Source organism: Phyllobates terribilis, unplaced genomic scaffold (assembly GCF_046119375.1).
Source record: "Phyllobates terribilis strain yellow unplaced genomic scaffold, ASM4611937v1 Scaffold_8__6_contigs__length_399053987, whole genome shotgun sequence".
Classification (NCBI taxonomy): Eukaryota; Metazoa; Chordata; class Amphibia; order Anura; family Dendrobatidae; genus Phyllobates; species Phyllobates terribilis.
The window spans coordinates 376777750-376797069 of record NW_027362768.1 but is presented as its reverse complement, the minus strand read 5'-3'; the positions used below and the strand labels follow the sequence as shown (position 1 = coordinate 376797069).

The following is a 19320-nucleotide window of genomic DNA, read 5'->3' as shown; positions in this document are numbered from 1 at the left end:
CCATAAGCTCTGTACCCTGCTTGACAAGTTCTTCTTTTGTCATAAGCCAGACCCCTACCTGACACTGTCCCACTCTCATAACCCCGACCCCCTGCTTGACAGGCTGTCCTAATATCCTAAGCCCTACTTTTCCCAAACAGGCACCACTACTGCTCCATTGGCGCCCTGTGCCCACCCTTCATTGACCACCTATACCACTACCCTCTATATTCCCATTACCCTACGCCTCAGCCCCCCTGACAGGCCGCCCCTCTACCCTTATGCCCACTCATTCTCTACAGACTACGCCAATGCTTTCCATATAATTGAAGTGGATGAGACCTAGCAGCAAAAACTATTCAAAGAGAAAAGTTTTAAAATTCACTGAAATGTGATGAATATTCAGGAAATGATCTACGTGAGATCTTCAAAGTAATTTTCACTTGCAGATTATTTTTTTCAGCTGCAAAACACGTCCCTTCCTCAAGGCCTCGGGGCAAAAGTAATCAGAGGACGGTAACGTGAGATATCGCCGGTACCTGTCTCGCACGGCGAAGTCCTTCTGCGCCTCCACCGCGTGGATAAAAGTGACCAGGAAATGGCGGTTGCTGAGTAGAGTGGACAGGGTCGCGATTCCTTCCTCCATGTTCGTGCGGCAATTCTCCGGAACCTGCCACAGAGACAACGGGAATTAATGCAGAATATTCACACTTCTTTTCTATACATGACAACTCTTAAGACCTCTGCTTGCTGCCAGTGACTGGAACGGCCCCGTGGGATTTGGCCCCAGTGGGATCAAGCCCCCATGTAATCCGGCCACTCGTAGTCAAATATTGCAACCTTTAAAGGAGACCGAAGAGTGGATCCTAATAGAACTTTTGCGCGGTTCTGTAGCTGCTCGTGTTTGGGCCGGATGTAGACGGACGGAGGCTGAGATCCAGGATATTTCTCCCATTCTGTAAGGGACCCTTTCATGTCGCCTCTCATCTGATTTCAGGCACAATTTTGGAGCCTGAGCCAAAACAAACAGTCCAAGGTCGAGGGGATTCGAGTGTCACAGCCGAAAATTCCTCATGAGGAAGCGGAGACGTCTTCACCAATCACGTCACATAAACACAGGGGACTCTTCATTAACTCGTAATTCTGCGCAAACACTGCTCAGGTTTCAGGATCACCAGCCGGCTACGGGGGCCCCCGAGGATTAGGGTATTTTTAGTAAGGACCCTACGAACAATGCAGGAATTGGCGGCCATGAATGTCTAAGATAGCGGGACTGTGAGGGGGGAGTGATCAGAGATGGGATGGGGAGTGATCAGAGACGGTATGGGGAGCGATCAGAGACGGGATGGGGAGCGATCAGAGACGGGATGGGGAGCGATCAGAGAAAGGATGGGAAGTGATCAGAGAAATGATAGGGAGCGATCAGAGACGGGATGGGGAGCGATCAGAGACGGGATGGGGAGCGATCAGAGACGGTATGGGGAGCGATCAGAGACGGGATGGGGAGCGATCAGAGACGGGATGGGGAGCGATCAGAGACGGGATGGGGAGCGATCAGAGACGTGATGAAGAGCGATCAGAGACGGGATGAAGAGCGATTAGAGAAAGGATGGGGAACGATCAAAGAAAGGTTGGGGAGCGATCAGAGAAAGGATGGGGAGAGATCAAAGAAAGGTTGGGGAGCGATCAGAGAAAGGATGGGGAGTGATCAGAGATGGGATGGGGAGCGATCAGAGAAAGGATGGGGAGTGATCAGAGATGGGATGGGGAGTGATCAGAGAAAGGATGGGGAGTGATCAGAGAAAAGATAGGGAGCGATCAGAGACGGGATGGGGTGCGATCAGAGACGGGATGGGGAGTGATCAGAGATGGGATGGGGAGCTATCAGAGAAAGGATGGGGAGTGATCAGAGAAAGGATGGGGAGTGATCAGAGATGGGATGGGGAGCGATCAGAGAAAGGATGGGGAGTGATCAGAGAAAGGATGGGGAGCGATCAGAGAAAGGATGGGGAGTGATCAGAGATGGGATGGGGAGCGATCAGAGAAAGGATGGGGAGTGATCAGAGATGGGATGGGGAGCGATCAGAGAAAGGATAGGGAGCGATCAGAGACGGGATGGAGAGCGATCAGAGAAAGGATGGGGAGTGATCAGAGAAAGGATGGGGAGTGATCAGAGAAAGGATAGGGAGCGATCAGAGACGGGATGGGGAGCGATCAGAGAAAGGATGGGGAGCGATCAGAGAAAGGATGGGGAGCGATCAGAGAAAGGATGGGGAGTGATCAGAGAAAGGATAGGGAGCGATCAGAGACGGGATGGGGAGCGATCAGAGACGGGATGGGGAGCGATCAGAGACGGGATGGGGAGCGATCAGAGAAAGGATGGGGAGTGATCAGAGAAAGGATAGGGAGCGATCAGAGACGGGATGGGGAGCGATCAGAGAAAGGATGGGGAGTGATCAGAGATGGGATGGGGAGCGATCAGAGAAAGGATGGGGAGTGATCAGAGAAAGGATAGGGAGCGATCAGAGACGGGATGGGGAGCGATCAGAGACGGGATGGGGAGCGATCAGAGACGGGATGGGGAGCGATCAGAGACGGGATGGGGAGCGATCAGAGACGGGATGGGGAGCGATCAGAGACGGGATGGGGTGTGATCAGAGACGGGATGGGGAGCGATCAGAGACGGGATGGGGTGTGATCAGAGACAGGATGGGGTGCGATCAGAGACGGAATGAGGAGAGATCAGAGACAGGATGAGGAGAGATCAGAGACGGGATGAGGAGAGATCAGAGACGGGACAAGGAGAGATCAGAGATGGGATGAGGAGTGATCAGAGACGGGACAAGGAGAGATCAGAGACGGGACAAGGAGAGATCAGAGACGGGACAAGGAGAGATCAGAGATGGGATGAGGAGTGATCAGAGATGGGACAAGGAGAGATCAGAGGCAGGATGGGCAGGGTAACATAGGCAGGATGACGAGAGGACACCCTGGAACCCCAAGGCCAAACATTTGCCGGTCGCCCCCAACTTTCACATGCCAATCACAGTACTGCCCTCTTACGTGACAGAGGAGCTTATAGACCCCTGTGGGCCCCGGGTCCCCAGAGCTGCAGCCTCACAATCCCCTACAGCAGCATCAGAGGACAGGGCACGATAGGAACAGCAGACGCCCAGGAGGGGAAAGTCCCAATAATGTGGAGCGGCTCTGACAACCCCTAATGTGTCCGCTCTGCCTACAAGATGAAAGAGTCTCTGCTGCTCAACAATCCAGGAAATAAGAGATAAAAAGTAGAAATGACTATTTCTTATAAATGTGAGAACACCAAAAAATGACAACAAAGGAAACCACCAGCATGGAGGAGAATAGCCGGGAATTTCCACTGATGGCTGGATTCTGATGACTACGTGGGGGATTTCTAGTCACATGAAGCAGAATCAGAGAAGTCACTCACCTTCCACTCTGCGCACAGTAATGGGTGCGTCTCCGGGACCTGCACCCCCAGCTGGTTGTTAAAGTTTTTTGGGGGGATGATGTAACATTCTTCATAGATGGAGGAACACTGTGAAAAGACAGGATGTAAGAAACACCCCTACACCGATCACATGATTTGCTCATGACCTTCAGCGAGCGCTCGGCCTCCCTACAGCGCCCCCGTAGGGTAAATGAAGCATTACAGAATTCTCTTTAAATGGAACAGCTAAGTCCTCCAGGGTGAGACCCACTTTGTAGCCACTATACTAGGATGCCTGAGGGTCCTGTATACCCCTCGGTTAACTACCCCACCCCCACTGATTATTTTATGACCGGAGTGGCCCTTTAATTGACGATAAGGAGAATCTCTGCCCAAACAGGGAGACAGATGTGCAGAATGGGAAGTTGTCTCAGAGACTTTCACAATCGGATACTTTATTATGTAGGAGACATGCGCTCTGCTTCCTTCTTTTGCTTCCTTCCCCCCAGAATATTAGGATCTGAGGTTCTCAGAATCATCACTTTGTTGCCCCCCGCTTCCTCTTCTGTATCTGCAGTATCATATAACGCCTGAGCAGCCCCCCCAATAGCCCATAATGAAGCCCCCCTCCTCGGACCATGGTCCACGTCCAAGTCCCCACCACAAACACTAATTACTAAGGAGATACAATGTGTCTGTTCTGTCTCCTGTGGAATCACAAGTATCGTCTGCGAATCATCAGGTTGCATGATATCCCCCCCGACTCTCCTCATACCCCCCCCCCCGACTCTCCTCGTCTCCCCCGACTCTCCTCATATCCCCCCGACTCTCATCACATCCCTCCGACTCTCCTCGTATACCCCTGAATCTCATCATATCCCCCCGACACACATCATATCCCCCCGATTCTCATATCCCCCCAACTCACATCATATCCCCCCGACTCACAGCATATCCACCCCGACTCACATCATATCCCGACTCTCCTCATATCCCCCCGACTCTCCTCATATCACCCCGACTCACATCATATCCCCCCGACTCACATCATATCTCCCCCGACTCACATCATATCTCCCCCGACTCACATCATATCCCCCCGACTCTCCTCATATCCCCGACTCTCCACATATCCCCCCGACTCTCATCATATCCCCCTTACTCACCTCATATCTCCCTGACTCACATCATATCCCCCCGACTCACATCATATCCCCCTGACTCACATTATATCCCCCCGACTCTCCTCATATCACCCCCGACTCTCCTCATATCCCCCTGACTCTCCTCATATCCCCCCCCCCGACTCTCATGGAAGTGGGATGTTTATCCCATGTAACTCCTTTCCATTATACTGCAATGATTTAGTGTATCCTATTACTCTCTGGTATCAGCCAATTCAGGCATATGACAGTATGATGATAAGACTGTTGTTCCCTGGTATCAGCCAATTCAGGCATATGACAGTATGATGATAAGACTGTTGTTCCCTGGTATCAGCCATTTCAGACAGGAGAGTTTGATATTAAGACAGTTACAATCTGTTGCTCCCTGTTATCAGCTCAGGGATAGTGTGACAATAGTACAGTTGAATGCAATCTATTGTTCCCTGTTATCACCCATTTCAGACTGGAGGGTGTCTAACAATAGAAAAGTAAAAAACAAAAAAACACGCAATCTACTGATCTCTGTTATCTGCCATTTCTGACCAGAGAAAAGTTGAATGCAATCTGTTGTTCTCTGTTTTCAGCCATTTTCGGTCAGAAGTAAATTTGAAGATAGGTCAGTGAAATGTAAACTATTGTTCTCTGTTATCAGCCATTTCAGGCCATGGAAGAGTCTAACAATAGAATTTGACTTTCCGAACTTGACTTTTCCCTTATATCGCAGCGAAAATGTTCTCATCTTGGTGCAATTTTTTGGAAGTGGCGTTAAAAATACACCTGAAATGTGTGAATCCAGCCTTATTAGCTATTTATTTAACCCGGGTGTGGGGACGGACGGACAATAGGTTAAGTAAATATTTAAATATTACCTATTTTTCTCTGTTATCAGCCATATATATGGGTTGCTCATCATTAGAAAAATATGGATGCTTACTTATAGAAACAGCGCCTTAGAATGGTTGCATCTGGTATTGCAGTTTGGCATCATGGAATTGAATGGGACTTGGCTGCAAGACCACATACAACTCGCAGACGGGTAGCACTGTTTATTAGAAGAAAACAGCCATGTTTTTTTACTAATCCTGGACAACCCCTTTAAGACTAGGGAGAAGTTGATTGTAGGACAGGATAATTAAATTTTTTGCTCCCTGTTATCAGCCACTTCTTGGTTACAATTTTTTTTTTTTTTTTTTTTTAAAGCTGCTTTACCTTTGGAAAGAAAGTCCGGGTGACAAAATGTTTGTACTCCAGGAATGGGATTCCCTGGCTGCGGTTTAACTCTTTGGTCAGGTCGGTCATGTCGGTTTGAAGTTCAGCAAATCCTGAAAAAATAAAGTTTTACTGATGAAAAAAGTCACAAAAATTGCAATGAAAAAGCGAAAAATTTTGAGGTTAGAAGATTTATTGAGAATGTGCACCCACGTGAAATAGGGAAACAGGCAAAACGAGGAGAAGCCACAACGGGGCCCCTAATCCTGGGGGCCAAATGAATAATTTATCTGCACATCATATCCAGATCCTACAGTAAAGCAAAGTCACTTCTGTGCATTCATTGGTGACACTGCTGCAAAATATGGGATCTTTACCTTTCCGGATCTCCTCTCGTATCTGGGACTCCATCTCCTCCATCTGCACCAGAGTTTTCTGCCAGTAGCGCTCAGCCCGGCGACTCTTGGTGCAAAACACAAAGAGAGCTGAAAAATAAGAGAGAAGAGATTGCTGTGATTGCAGATCCATTGATTATGTGATGCAAGAGACCCCAAAAATCACCTAATAAGGGGCCAGGAAACGGCATGAGCCCAACTTACCCACAACACAGAACAGCAGCAAGATGATGAAGACGACTATGGAGACGATGATGGACGTCTCTATCCCGGCCAGGTGCAGCATGGTGATCGTCTGGTTAAATTTACCCACTTGTATCTATGGAACACAATAGAAAATATACATTCACAAACACAGAAAGAAAGTTTCTACAGTTCTGATACTTATATAAATATTTACACAAGAGAAAGACACCGCAGGCAACAAAGTGACAGCAGCATCCGTCTGCCTGAACCTGACTGCACACTCGCCTCTGCAAACGACAACCTGACAACGCTTCACACTCAGCTTTCACAAGGGAAGGTGTCACTGTCATCGTAGTGGAAGAAGTTAAAGAAATACTTTTTTTCCAAATAGGTTCAGAATCTGCATCTATATATATAATCGTCTTATCCCGTCTGTCTGTCCTGGAAATCCCGCATCGCTCATTGGTCTGGCAGCGGCCAATCAGCAATGTTGGCGCCAAATCTAAACACCGCTCTGCTGATTGGTCGCGGCCGCCGGCCGACCGCTACCAATCAGCGAGATTGCCGCCAAATTTAAACAACGCTCTGCTGATTGGTCGCTGACGCCAGACGCGACCAATCTGCGATATAGGCGCCAAATTTTAACACCGCTTTGCTAATTGGTCGCGGTTGCCGGCCTCGACCAATCAGCGATTTTGGTGCCAAATTTAAATACCGCTCTGCTGATTGCGCCCGGTTGGCCGCATACCTATTCTAGAATACCCGATGCGTTAGAATCGGGCCACCATCTAGTATAGTAATAATCTGCATCAGGATCTCTATAAAGCAATAATCTGCATCAGGAGCTGCACATAGCAATAATCTGCATCCGGATCTACACATAGCACGATATTCACATAGCAATAACCTGCATATAGCAATAATCTGCATCAGGATCTGTATATAGGAATAATCTGCATCATGAAATTTGCGTTCAGCGGTCGGACCCCCAGCCATCATACTCATACATTGATCACTATCCTTATTAGTAACTTTTTTAATCAACCTCTATAACTAACTTGAATAAACTGCAGAACCAAACGCCGCCACATGGACCAGAATAATGTCCGTCCTGAACATCCCCTGCAGAAGAGACCCTTTAAAAAAACACAAATCTATCAGTTCCCCTGAGGACTTGATGATCTCTGGCTACTAGGGGATTTCTGGGTTATAGGGGATTTTGGCCAATCTCTTGCAGTAACATTCATCCATCATCTGACCAGGCAGCAGGAAAATGTTGCCCATTTCTTGGAGACTTAGTGCCAAGAATAGAGAACAAGGATTATTCTCATGATGATGAGGGTTGTGGTCATTGTCTGACAGCATGTGACTCCCATGTCTATCTAGAGATGGGTCACTATGAGGCAAGGGACGATTGCGTAATAGACCAGCTGGATAACTCGGTATTATAGGGGCAGCGGCCCCCGTGGCTGGGGGCCCATACACAATGAATGGCTGTCAGCCGAACGATGGGCTCCCCCGTACACAGGAGCGTCCTCTCTGCTGAGGATTCCCGTGTTCTCTAGGAGAGGCGCTGATAGACTCCTTAAAAGATCAGGAGTCCGAAATCAAACATGCCGGATCCTTATCTCCCCGGGGACCATCCATTGGCAGAGAGTCGGAGGACCCCATATACTGTCGGCTGAGATCGCCGGCATCAGTGGGTTTAGACAATATTAGTCTAATGTGAATGGAGACCTTTATGACATAACTGGCCTAGTCCTGGGTTAGTCGTGGACTCATTACTGGAACTGGATCAGTCGTGATCTGGCAGCAAGTGCTCACATTCCCTGCAGTGCCCCCACAGGAGAAGTGAGGCATTACACAGTCCACTTTTAAATCAATCAGCTCATTGTGTAAGCCATGGACTTGCTGCGACCCACAAAGTCAGAGATGCTCTTTGTAGTATACCTCCGCTTTGGCTAGTAGAGGGGGTCCTGAATTAGGGACCTCCATCCATTAGAGGGATTCTGCACATAAACAAATCTATGGCCACAGCGTGATATAAAAAAAAGAAACAGCACATAGTCACCCAACTCTTCTATCTCACTGGTCCCCGGCTGCCTCCCTCTTCTTCTTTGCCAGCACATGACTGCTGCAGCCAATCAGTGGCCACAGCGGTGACAAATGTATTACTGCGGACGAGGCCAAAACAGAAGGAGCGGAGACCTGGCCTCCAAAGAGCAGCAGAGGCTCAATGGGTGAAATTCTGCTCTTTCTTATTTTTTTATAGCATATTTGGGCACATTTGGGCCATAAATTTATTATCAGAAAAGTTCGGAGGACCCCTTTAAGAACTCCATAATAGGATATTTGAGGTTCTTCAATAATTGTAAATTTTAAAGAAGTTCTCAACTTCGGACAAAAAGCGATCACAAAGCGGCTCCAATGATCCTGGCAGGAAGAGTTCATTTTCACTGCAGCGCCCCCACAAGTGGGATGAAGTATTACACAAATCGCAGGGGATGTCTATGTAATGCTGGACAGGACAGGTCCTCCAGGGAAAGACAGAGAGAAAGGGTCGCAGTTTGCAGCTTAGAGTTGAAGATCCCAAATAGAAGAGACCCCTAATAGGGTAAAAAAATGGGTTTTCCAAATTTGACAGTCCCTTAAAGGTCGGGACAAATGATGCCCAGTGCCGATGCCCAGTGCTGATGGCCAGTGCCCAGTGCTGATGCCCAGTGACCAGTGCTGATGCACAGTGCCCAGTGCTGATGCCCAGTGCTGATGCCCAGTGTTGATGCTCAGTGCTGATGGCCAGTGCCCAGTGCTGATGCCCGATGCCCAGTGCTGATGCCCAGTGCCCATTGCTGATGCCCAGTGCTGATGCCCAGTGCCCGGTAGGACTTACCGTGACCGGCAGGTAGTGGTCGGACGACGTGAGCGACTCGTTGATGCTGCAGTGGATCACCTTGTCATTGAAGACGATGAGCTCGCAGGGGATGTGCCCGACCTTCACCTGATATTCGTCCACCCTCAGCCCGAGGTCGTCGTGCTCCTTCTGTAATACAGGGGAATGGCCCCGGTGAGCTCTGATTGGTTGGTTTGGGGGTGACAAAGATGGTGGGACGATGGACGATGGACGATTCCTTACATGTATCACCAGGGTCAGTGGCTCCCCGACGTGGTGCTTGATCAATTTCTCCTTCTTGGCAGTGAAGAACATTGGATCGGGCTGATACTCCAGGATGAACCTGTCGTCTGATTGTTCCTCCGCGGCCGGGTCTTCGTCAAGGTCGCTTCTCTCGCCGGACACATAGACGCCATTGATGTAGAACCCAACGCTGACGTTTCTCCTCTCCAGGGTGGAGTTTGGAGCCGTGGGGGATGGGCAGGTGATCATGACGTCGCTGAGAACGGAGCAATTCTAGGAGAAATCTGAGGATCAGGATTGGTTCCTTAAACTTATAAGTTCTTCCAAAAACAGCGCCACTCCTGTCCATAGGTTGATATTGGTATTGCAACTCGGCTCCACTGAAATGAACAGGGATGAAGTGCAAATCCACACACAGCCTGCGGACAGGTGTGGCGCTGTTTTTGGAACACAGACATGTAGCATAGGTGATAGGATATCTCACCATTAGTCCTCCCTTGTGATCACTGATCTTCATCTTCATATCTTGCACCATATCAAATCTTTCTCCCGACAATGTGATGATCCGGCCACCGCTGAGGATGACATATCAGACATTTTATGCATGCAGGCGTTCACTTCTGCCATGATGATCAAGGACCACCAGACTGTCTTATAAGGGTCTTCATGACCCCGGGGGACGTCCCTACCTCATGTGACTGCTCCTCGGCTCCATACTTCTGATCACCGGGTTTTCCTTGTACTGAAATGTGAGGTTGCCGTTCAGACACGACCTTTGCTCAAACTGGACACAGATGCTGACGCTCAGGGTGGGAATGGCCTCCATTGCTGGAGCGGTGCAGCGGATACTGCTCTCTGTTCGTCTAGAAAGAAAGGAAAATACAATTAAGGGGTCTTCCGCCTTGGACTAACCCTACTTGTCAGACAGGTGTTTTGATACAGTGGTCAACTACTTGGACCCCTAGCAATAAGCAGTGATCTATTGGGAAGTCTGCAAGTAAGTGCTCAAATTCCCTGCAGCACTCCCACAGGAGAAACAAAGTATTACACAGTGTCCATTCAGATCAATAGGATGTCTATGTAACTGGTCCTCCAGAGCGAGAGGGGACCTCCCAGAATTCACATAGGGTAAATAAAATGGGTTTTCTAAGGAGGAATCCATTAAGAATCAGGACATGGAGATGCTAAGAATTCCAGTGGGGGCCACAAAGGAGACGGGAAAACTTCTGTGGAAAACACAAGACAAGAGCGGATATTCTGCGATGATCACTATACTGTGTGGCTCACATAAGGTCTCCGCAGTCCAGGGACTCATTGAACAGAACGCGGACCGCTCCTCCGATGTCTAGATGTGTGCCGGATATGGTGATCTTCGTTCCTCCAGCTCTCGGGCCAAGATTTGGAGACAGACTGAAGACTTCCGGTAACTGCAAAGACCCAAAATAAGGAAAGGTCTGAGCGAGGTGCATTCGAACTCAGCATGATAAGGGGCCCAATAAATAACGGGGCCACACTCTTCCATTATGACCATCATCAATGGCAAATGAGATCAAGATTGGAAATGTCTAATCATGTCCTTCTCATGCCCTTCTTGTGTCCATCGCTCTGCACCCTCGCTACCTGGCCCTCATCATGGAGAGGTGGCCGATCCCCCCAGCAACCATGGCGGCTTCTCTGCCAGTTAGTCTATTCACATTCACCTTCCTCATATCATGTCTGATACCGGACGATGGGGTAGCACGATACTTACCATAAAGGAATATTTCTCCTTAGATCGCCCTCTCCCATTGATGTCCACAGACACCCAGTCGCTGAGCTCTGCGGGGGCTTCTCCGGTCACACACACAATCCTGGATGTAAAGAACACTAATGTATACAGTGTATCCATATATCACCACCATGTAAAGCTGACGCAACGTATCTTTATAGGTATTATCACTCAGCTTTCCTAGTATCCTGAACAATAATTCTGCCCAGTTAGGGAGTTACATGGAGGCAGAGAATTCATCACTATATTTTGGGGCAGATTTGCCTATCTGGAGTCTGGAAGAGCTGGGTGACATGTTGGGTGGTGGCAGACATATTGGCTTATTGTGGGTGTCTATGATCTAGGACCCCTAATCATTCCCTGGAAAGAGATCCTGACACACAGTTAATGGTCAGGATTGCTGACAACCACTGCCAAGTGTAATGGTTGTCTGTATTGGTTGTCAGTAGGAGGCAGATGGTTTCAGGTGCTAATGTCCTATATTTCCGTGTTGCACTCACTCTTCGGACACCAGATATCTCTCCATGACGGGGAAGCACGAGACGCCTCCGATCTTCACCTTGTCAGCAATGTCACTGAAGCGACTCCCGAGGTTGCGCCCCTGTATGGTGAGCATGGTGCCTCCGAGCAGGGGGCCGCTCACCGGCTCGATCTGCAAAGAGAAGGAAATGAGCAAACCACGTTATTAAAATGACATGAGCTGCAGAACGGATCCCCAAGGCCCCTGGTAACGTCTCCATATTCATGAGCCGCGTCTGGTAATTCTAATAATGAGGCATTCTACACGGAGGAAACATCACATTACAGCGGCCTCATCCCATAAATATGCAGCCGGTGCTACCTTCCTGATCTCCGGGGATGGACAGGAGCTCTGGATGGGCAGCAGTTCACTGTTCAGCCTGCAGGAGGCGCTGCTGTCACTCCAGGTGCACAGGTGTCCTAAATCTGTCCGGCCGAGACATCGGGAGCAGTCCGTGGTTTCAGACCCGCAGTTATAGACTTCAACTACGAGACAAAACACAGCACCATGCGTCCGTAAAAAGAAAATGTATCTTTATATTTATTAGCTAGTAGTGGTACGGCTGGATAGGATCCTGTCTCCCGAAAAAAAAACAATTTCCTTTTTTTGGTCACTCATGAAAAATCCAACACAGAAGTCATATGGAAATCAGGCTGGAAGTGCACTGGGGGCGTGTCACAGAACGTGGACTTCTTCTTGAATACACCCCCAGTGCACTTCCAGCCTGATTTGCATATTGATTGATTTCTTATGACTGGCACATTGGATCTCTGCAAAAAAATATATATATATATATATCATTTTTATTAGGAGACAGGATCCTAAAAAGCCGTTCCACTACTTCCATATGTAAAAATGTGTCGGCAGGTTCACTTTAAAGGGCAACTACTATTCGAGCCTAGGAAGTCTGACATCATGGGGACAGCTGGGCGAGCTGGGTGGCAACCTGTATCATAGCCATATTGGAATTGTTGAATGTGTTGAATTTAAAGGTGATGGCCACTTTGAAAATATAAGTTCCCCTTTAAATAGGATTTTACTCATCTGGATACAATATTATAATAATGTAACCTTCTGCGTCTTTTGTATTCATGATCTTGTCCATTGTTACTTCCTGTCTTATGCTCCAATTACGTGAGGACTGACACAAGTAATATTAACTGATTCCACCAATAATTTTGAATGCAGCTCTGGGGGTGACCGGAGAATGAAACAATGCAATTCCCCCTTTATGAGTAGATAACGATAAAGGTCTTTATTGGGAACATGTATATGTCGCGTTTCCACTATGGATCGTTGCTGGAATATAAGGTTGCAGAATATTTTTTTCCTACATCTATTATATAATTGTCTTATCCCGTCTGTCTGTCTGTCTGTCTGTCTGTCCAGGAAATCCCGCGTCGCTCATTGGTCTGGCAGCGGCCAATCAGCGCCGCGGGATTTCAGAAAAAAGATGGCGGCCGTTAGCGGCTCATCTGCGGGACGGAGCTCAGCGGCGTTGCAGCGAGGCGCTCATCTCCCGGCCGGTACCAGCAGAAGGACCCCGACCGCCGGACCCATCTGCGGGACGGAGATGCATCCGGGAGATGAGCGGCGCGAGGCGCTCATCTCCCGGCCGGTAGCAGCGGAAGGACCGCTGCGGGTCGGGATACTTCTGCTGCCAGCGCCCGCTCATGTCCAGGGTTCTCGCAGCGGAAGTAGCCGCACAGGCAGCGCCGCTCCCCGGTCCTCACCAAGACGATTCGATGATTGGTCGCGGTCTTTGGACCCGACCAATCACTGATCTTAGCGCAAAAGTTAAATACCGCTGTGCTGATTGGTCGCGAACGCTGCCCTCGACCAATCACCGATTTGGGCGCCAAATTTAAATATTGACCGCGACCAATCAGCACAGCGGTGTTTAAATCTGGAGCCAAGATCGGTGATTGGTCGCGGCCGATATTTAAATTTGGCGCCCAAATCGGTGATTGGTCGCGGGCAGCGTCCGCGACCAATCAGCACAGTAGTGGTTAACTTTAGCCGCAAGATCAGTGATTGGTCGCGGGCCAAGACCGCGACCAATCACCGATTTGTGCGGCACATTTAAATAGCGACCGCGACCAATTGGATGTCAGCGCCGCTCCCCGGTTCTCCCTTCACACCCTAGCCGCATGGATGTCAGCGGCGCTGCCTGTGCGGATACTTCCGCTGCGAGAACCCGGGACATGAGCGACTGCTCGCAGCAGAAGTATCCCGACCCGCAGCGCCGCTCCCCGGTCCTCCCTTCACACCCTAGCCGCTGATGTCCCCACAGTATCCGCATGGTGTTACAAAGGTCCGGACATTTGTGTTAAAAATCGGTGATTGGTCGCTGGCGCTGCCCGCGACCAATCACCGATTTGGGCGCCAAATTTAAATATCGGCCGCGACCAATCAGCACAGCGGTGTTTAAATGTGGAGCCAAGATCGGTGATTTGTCGCGGCCGATATTTAAATTTGGCGCCCAAATCGGTGATTGGTCGCGGGCAGCGCCAGCGACCAATCACCGATTTTTAACACAAATGTCCGGACCTTTGTAACACCATGCGGCTACTGTGGGGACATCAGCGGCTAGGGTGTGAAGGGAGGACCGGGGAGCGGCGCTGTGGGTCGGGATACTTCTGCTCCGAGAGCCCGCTCATGTCCGGGGTTCTCGCAGCGGAAGTACCCGCACAGGCAGCGGCACTCCCCGGTCCTCACTAATACGATTTGGCTCCCCGCTCCTCACCAATACGATTCGCTGATTGGTCGCGCTCTCCACACCCGACCAATCAGTGATCTTGGCGCTAAAGTTAAACACCGCTCTGCTGATTTGGGCGCCACATTTAAATAGCGGCCGCGACCAATCACCGATCTTGCCGCCACATTTAAACACTGCTGTGCTAATAGGTCGTGGACACCAGCCGCGACCAATCACCGAGCTTGGCGCCAAATTTAAACAACGCTCTGCTGATTGGACGTGTCCGCCGTCCACGACCAATCAGCGAGATTGGGGCCAAATTTAAACAACGCTCTGCTGATTGGTCGCGGATGCCGGAAACGTCCAATCAGCGAGATTGGGGCCAAATTTAAACAACGCTCTGCTGATTGGTCGCGGACTCCAGCCGCGACCAATCAACGAGATTGGCGCCAAATTTAAGCAACGCTCTGCTGATTGATTGTGGTCGCTGGCCGAGATCAATCAGCAGTATTGCCGCAAAATTTAAACACCGTTCTGCTGATTGGTCGCGGTTGTCGGCCGTGATCAGTCAGCAGTATTGGCGCCAAATTTAAACCTCACTCTGCTGATTGGTCGCAACCACCGGCCGCGACCAATCTGCGTTTTTTGTGCCAAATTTAAACAACGCTCTGCTGATTGGTCACGGTCGCCGACTCCGCGACCAATCAGCAGTATTGGGGCCAAATTTAAACCCCGCTCTGCTGATTGGTCGCGGTCGCCGGCCGCGACCCATCAGCATTATTGGTGCCAAATTTAAACCCCGCTCTGCTGATTGGTCGCGGCCGCCAGCCGCCAACAATTAGCGATTTTGGCGCCAAATTTAAACAACGCTCCGCTGATTGGTCACGGCCGTCAGCCGCGACCAATCAGCGATTTTGGCGCCAAATTTAAACCCCGCTCTGCTGATTGGTCGCGGTCGGGGGCTGCGACCAGTCAGCAGTATTGGCGCCAAATTTAAACAGCGCTCTGCTGATTGGTCGCGGCCGCCAGCCGCCAACAATTAGCGAGATTGGCGCCAAATTTAAACACCGCTCTGCTGATTGGTTGAGGCCGGCGGCCGCGACCAATCAGCGATTTTGGCGCCAAATTTAAACAACGCTCTGCTGATTGGTCGCGGTCGCGACTAATCAGCGATTTTGGTGCCAAATTTAAACACGCTCTCCAGTCCTCACTAACACGGTTTGCTGATTGCTCGCGGCCGCCGCCCGCGACCAATCACCGATATTGCCGCCAAATTTAAACACCGCTTTGCTGATTGGTCGCGTTTGCCGAACGCAACCTATCAGCGATTTTGGCACAAAATTTAAACACCGCTCTGCTGATTGCGCCCGGTCGGCCGCATACATATTCTAGAATACCCGATGCATTAGAATCGGGCCACCATCTAGTATTTTATAACAATAAATGTAACAACTTTGTAACTCTAGTTATTATAACTTGCAAAAACTTTTTCCAAACTTTTACCCTGTGTCTGCTCTTCTTCCCTGCAGACAATAAGCCCCGGGGGTCATCATACAGACCATATATCCTACGTGTTTACTATAAAGTTCACCCCCTGTCTGCACAGAGGCGTAAAAAATGATCAGACTTCACAAAAGCCTGAACTACCGACTCATCCTCCCACAATGATAAAACGTTCTGCGTCTTTGTAGTGGAAGGATTTGATGACTTGGTAAAGGAACTTGGGCCAAACTCAGCAGCCTGTTATCATCCTGAGCTGTCTTCTTGTATATAGTATATATCACAGGGCAGGACTGACAGGAGGGTTCCTATGAAATACACAAGAACATCTGTATTTTTTATATCATTTGCTCAGCAGAGGGCGACAGTGAGCACACGACAAAGCTCCTCCCTACAAGAAAATCTATGTATAATAGTGGAAAAATATGCAAAATTTACAAAAAAAAATGCAATATTTTATAAATGTTTTTCACTATATATCTTAGGATTGATTACTGTATCATTTATGATAATATTAACGCTGCCTGGATTTGCCCTTTAAATTTCATCCAATTCGTCAAGACATTTTAGGATATTACTCCATCCTTCTGATTTTATCCATATGTGATAAAATGATAGTAAACTATATAATAAACCTAATCTACGTAATAATAAATGCAATAAATGTCATTAACTCACCAGTCAGCATGTCCGGATTGTCGAGAAATTGTCCAGAATGGTCCATTAGCTGCAAATTCACCGAGAATTTCTGGCTGCTCTCTGACGTGTGGAGCTGGTGGGAGGAAAATAATGGTGGATCGGGGTCCTGGAGACCGACGTATAGTGCTGCTCTGCTATCAAGCATTGACCTCTAGACCAAAAATGTGGAAGGAGCTAAGGATGCCCTATGTCTGGAGAGGGGGATCCGATACTTTTGCATGCAGTGCCTTTGCTCCATTGAATTGAATGGGTGCAGAATTTGCAGTGGTACCCAGGCGCTGGTGCTTGATGTCTGCAGCAGGTGATCTTTCGGGTGGTGTCTGGCTCAGATTTTGCATTGACTGGACTCGTTATATCCATAAAGGACGATCATTATTACAGTACTGGACACACAATGGGGGCAGTGTGCATGCTATAGACTGCGACACACACAGGGTGACACTGCAGCAGGACCCCCGTCCCATATAGAAGGTCATTCTCACCAGGACGCTCCGGCACAGGACGGACGTGGAATTTAACCATCTGGCCGGGAAAGTCTGTTCTGCTCCAAAGTCGCATTCCAAGGCGAGATCCTAGAGGGTGAGAGACATAGGAAACATCTGCCGGGTCTACAGCGCCGCTATATTTATACCGTCCGGGTCCAACTGGGTCCTGAGATTACTCAGCTCCACTATGCATTATTTTAAATCTGTCCTTATACTTGTGGGAACTTCCAGATCGCTGCGGATCTCTGCAGTGTTTGGGTGCTTTGTATGTGACACGTAAGGGCATTAATGTGCAATAAATGATTGGGCAGTGATTGGCACACAAATAAATGCATATATAGACATGATATGATATATGGAAACACTGACTATGTGAAATGTAACCTCCACTACGGTCATATATTATATACTTAGAAAATGAGGGGACACAGCGCACAAATTGCCCTAACTATTTCCATCAGACGTACACCTCCCAGGCCAGAAGACTAAAGATTTAGGGCGTAGGATAGGTAGGATCCAATGTTAATTAAAGCCTCATTCAGACGTCTTGTATAATATAATACATTCCTATGATGTTGTAAAGTTCAGGTGAGGAGACCCGCGACCGGTCCGTGCATCGCGGTCCATACAAGATGTGTGAATGAGGCTTTAGTCGCATGCACAGCTAGCTAAGGAGGCTGTTACCATTACTATATGGAGACACAATATGGAAACTTTTTATAGAATTATGTTTAATATTTAAACTTTTAAAAAGTTTGTCAAAACTTTCTTTCAGCCCACACAATCTCTGAGGATCGGCAGATTGCTTCTGCCCCTTCCTTTTAACAATCTGTGAAGGTCTAAGGTCCAGGACCCCCACTGACATGTGATATTGGGGTACAATATCTAAGCATACACATAATCTGTTGTAGGAGTGGATACATTACCTGGGACACATTGACATTTGCCACAGAGAGGATGAAGTCCTTGACGATCCCTGTAGGAGTGGGAGCAATGTGCCTGGTGGTGATCTGAGGACAGTCTGTGCTGTTCTATGGAGGATATATAAAAAATGTCAGTAAGCTGCTGCACGGCTATGCATTTTAGTAGTGGTGAAAAAAAATGAAGATTTTTTTATATTATTGTCTCTTTGTTTTAATTTATGTAAACCCCACAATGGCACATGTAAGAGCCCCATTTATGTACCTATATTTGTGATCCATGTGTGATAGCGTTCAGTGGGCATAATTTTTTATTTTTTAGATAAAATGAACCCACAACATGACCTTTCCAGCTGTTCGCACCAACTCATTCAACGTGTAGGCAAACACATTTTGCAAACATGCTACAAAACACTGAGCAATGACCATGGCAATCAACGCTAATCCTCATAATGCACTGCAAGAAGGGAGCACAACATCACGTTTGGGATTTGGACTTTATTAAAGAATTAACTTTTTGAAATGAGATTTATTCTGGCAAATTGCAGTTACTGGAAATATACTATAGGGAATTATCGGCTTGCCTCGTTAAGAGAGGGCTCCGGCTGACCTTGGCTTGATGAATACAATTATATCCTAGTGGGAGTAAAAAAAATCTAAAAACAACACACAAATCAGTCGGAGGGGTCAAAGGACAAGAAGACGACCAAAATGGCTCAGAAAAGAGGAAAATCAGGTTGCCTGCTTTTATTTTTGCAATACTTTTATATTAGGGCTTTCCGCAACCAACCTGACCTTATTTTAGTGCACAAACGTTACACAGCTCTCTCCGATTTTCCTATACTTTCTTTCTTTGCAAGGATATTTTTTCTGTATTTTTGGACTTTTTTTTAGTCTTGGTATTGTGCAGAAGGCAGGATATATTGTTAGGGATTTGTGCTCGATACCATACAGAAGGGTTGAAGCATTTACCCCTTACAGACTTTACCACCTCACGTATGAAAAATAAAATTTGTCAGGAAGTGGAGTGGGCCGACATATTTCTTTAGTCTCGAGTCGTATGATCTCATGGGATATCATACTGTACTCCTATTGTTCGATGTCCAAGTTTCCTCCAATTCTCAACTTTCGGCAAACAATAGCGGAGTCTTCGGTGCTTCCGGTTGGGAGATCACATCGTGGCCAGGTGACCTCGGCTATTTTTACAT

General features: G+C 48.3%; 1 protein-coding gene across 2 annotated transcripts in view; it reads right to left on the bottom strand.

Annotated features, from left to right (window-relative positions):
• The window catches only part of PLXND1 (plexin D1), a 136991-nt gene that overhangs the window by 21634 nt on the left and 96037 nt on the right, over positions 1-19320 (bottom strand). For both annotated transcript variants that reach the window (XM_073644999.1, XM_073645000.1), the window contains exons 9-24: positions 18119-18223; positions 17190-17279; positions 16687-16780; positions 12132-12295; positions 11791-11942; positions 11273-11372; positions 10810-10949; positions 10212-10385; positions 10007-10097; positions 9523-9795; positions 9280-9429; positions 6408-6522; positions 6186-6293; positions 5809-5921; positions 3434-3541; positions 519-649 (exon numbers count right to left, since the gene is read on the bottom strand). In XM_073644999.1, the coding sequence (XP_073501100.1) occupies positions 519-649; positions 3434-3541; positions 5809-5921; positions 6186-6293; positions 6408-6522; positions 9280-9429; positions 9523-9795; positions 10007-10097; positions 10212-10385; positions 10810-10949; positions 11273-11372; positions 11791-11942; positions 12132-12295; positions 16687-16780; positions 17190-17279; positions 18119-18223 (2108 nt within the window). The remainder of the gene's footprint in view (positions 1-518; positions 650-3433; positions 3542-5808; positions 5922-6185; positions 6294-6407; positions 6523-9279; positions 9430-9522; positions 9796-10006; positions 10098-10211; positions 10386-10809; positions 10950-11272; positions 11373-11790; positions 11943-12131; positions 12296-16686; positions 16781-17189; positions 17280-18118; positions 18224-19320) is intronic.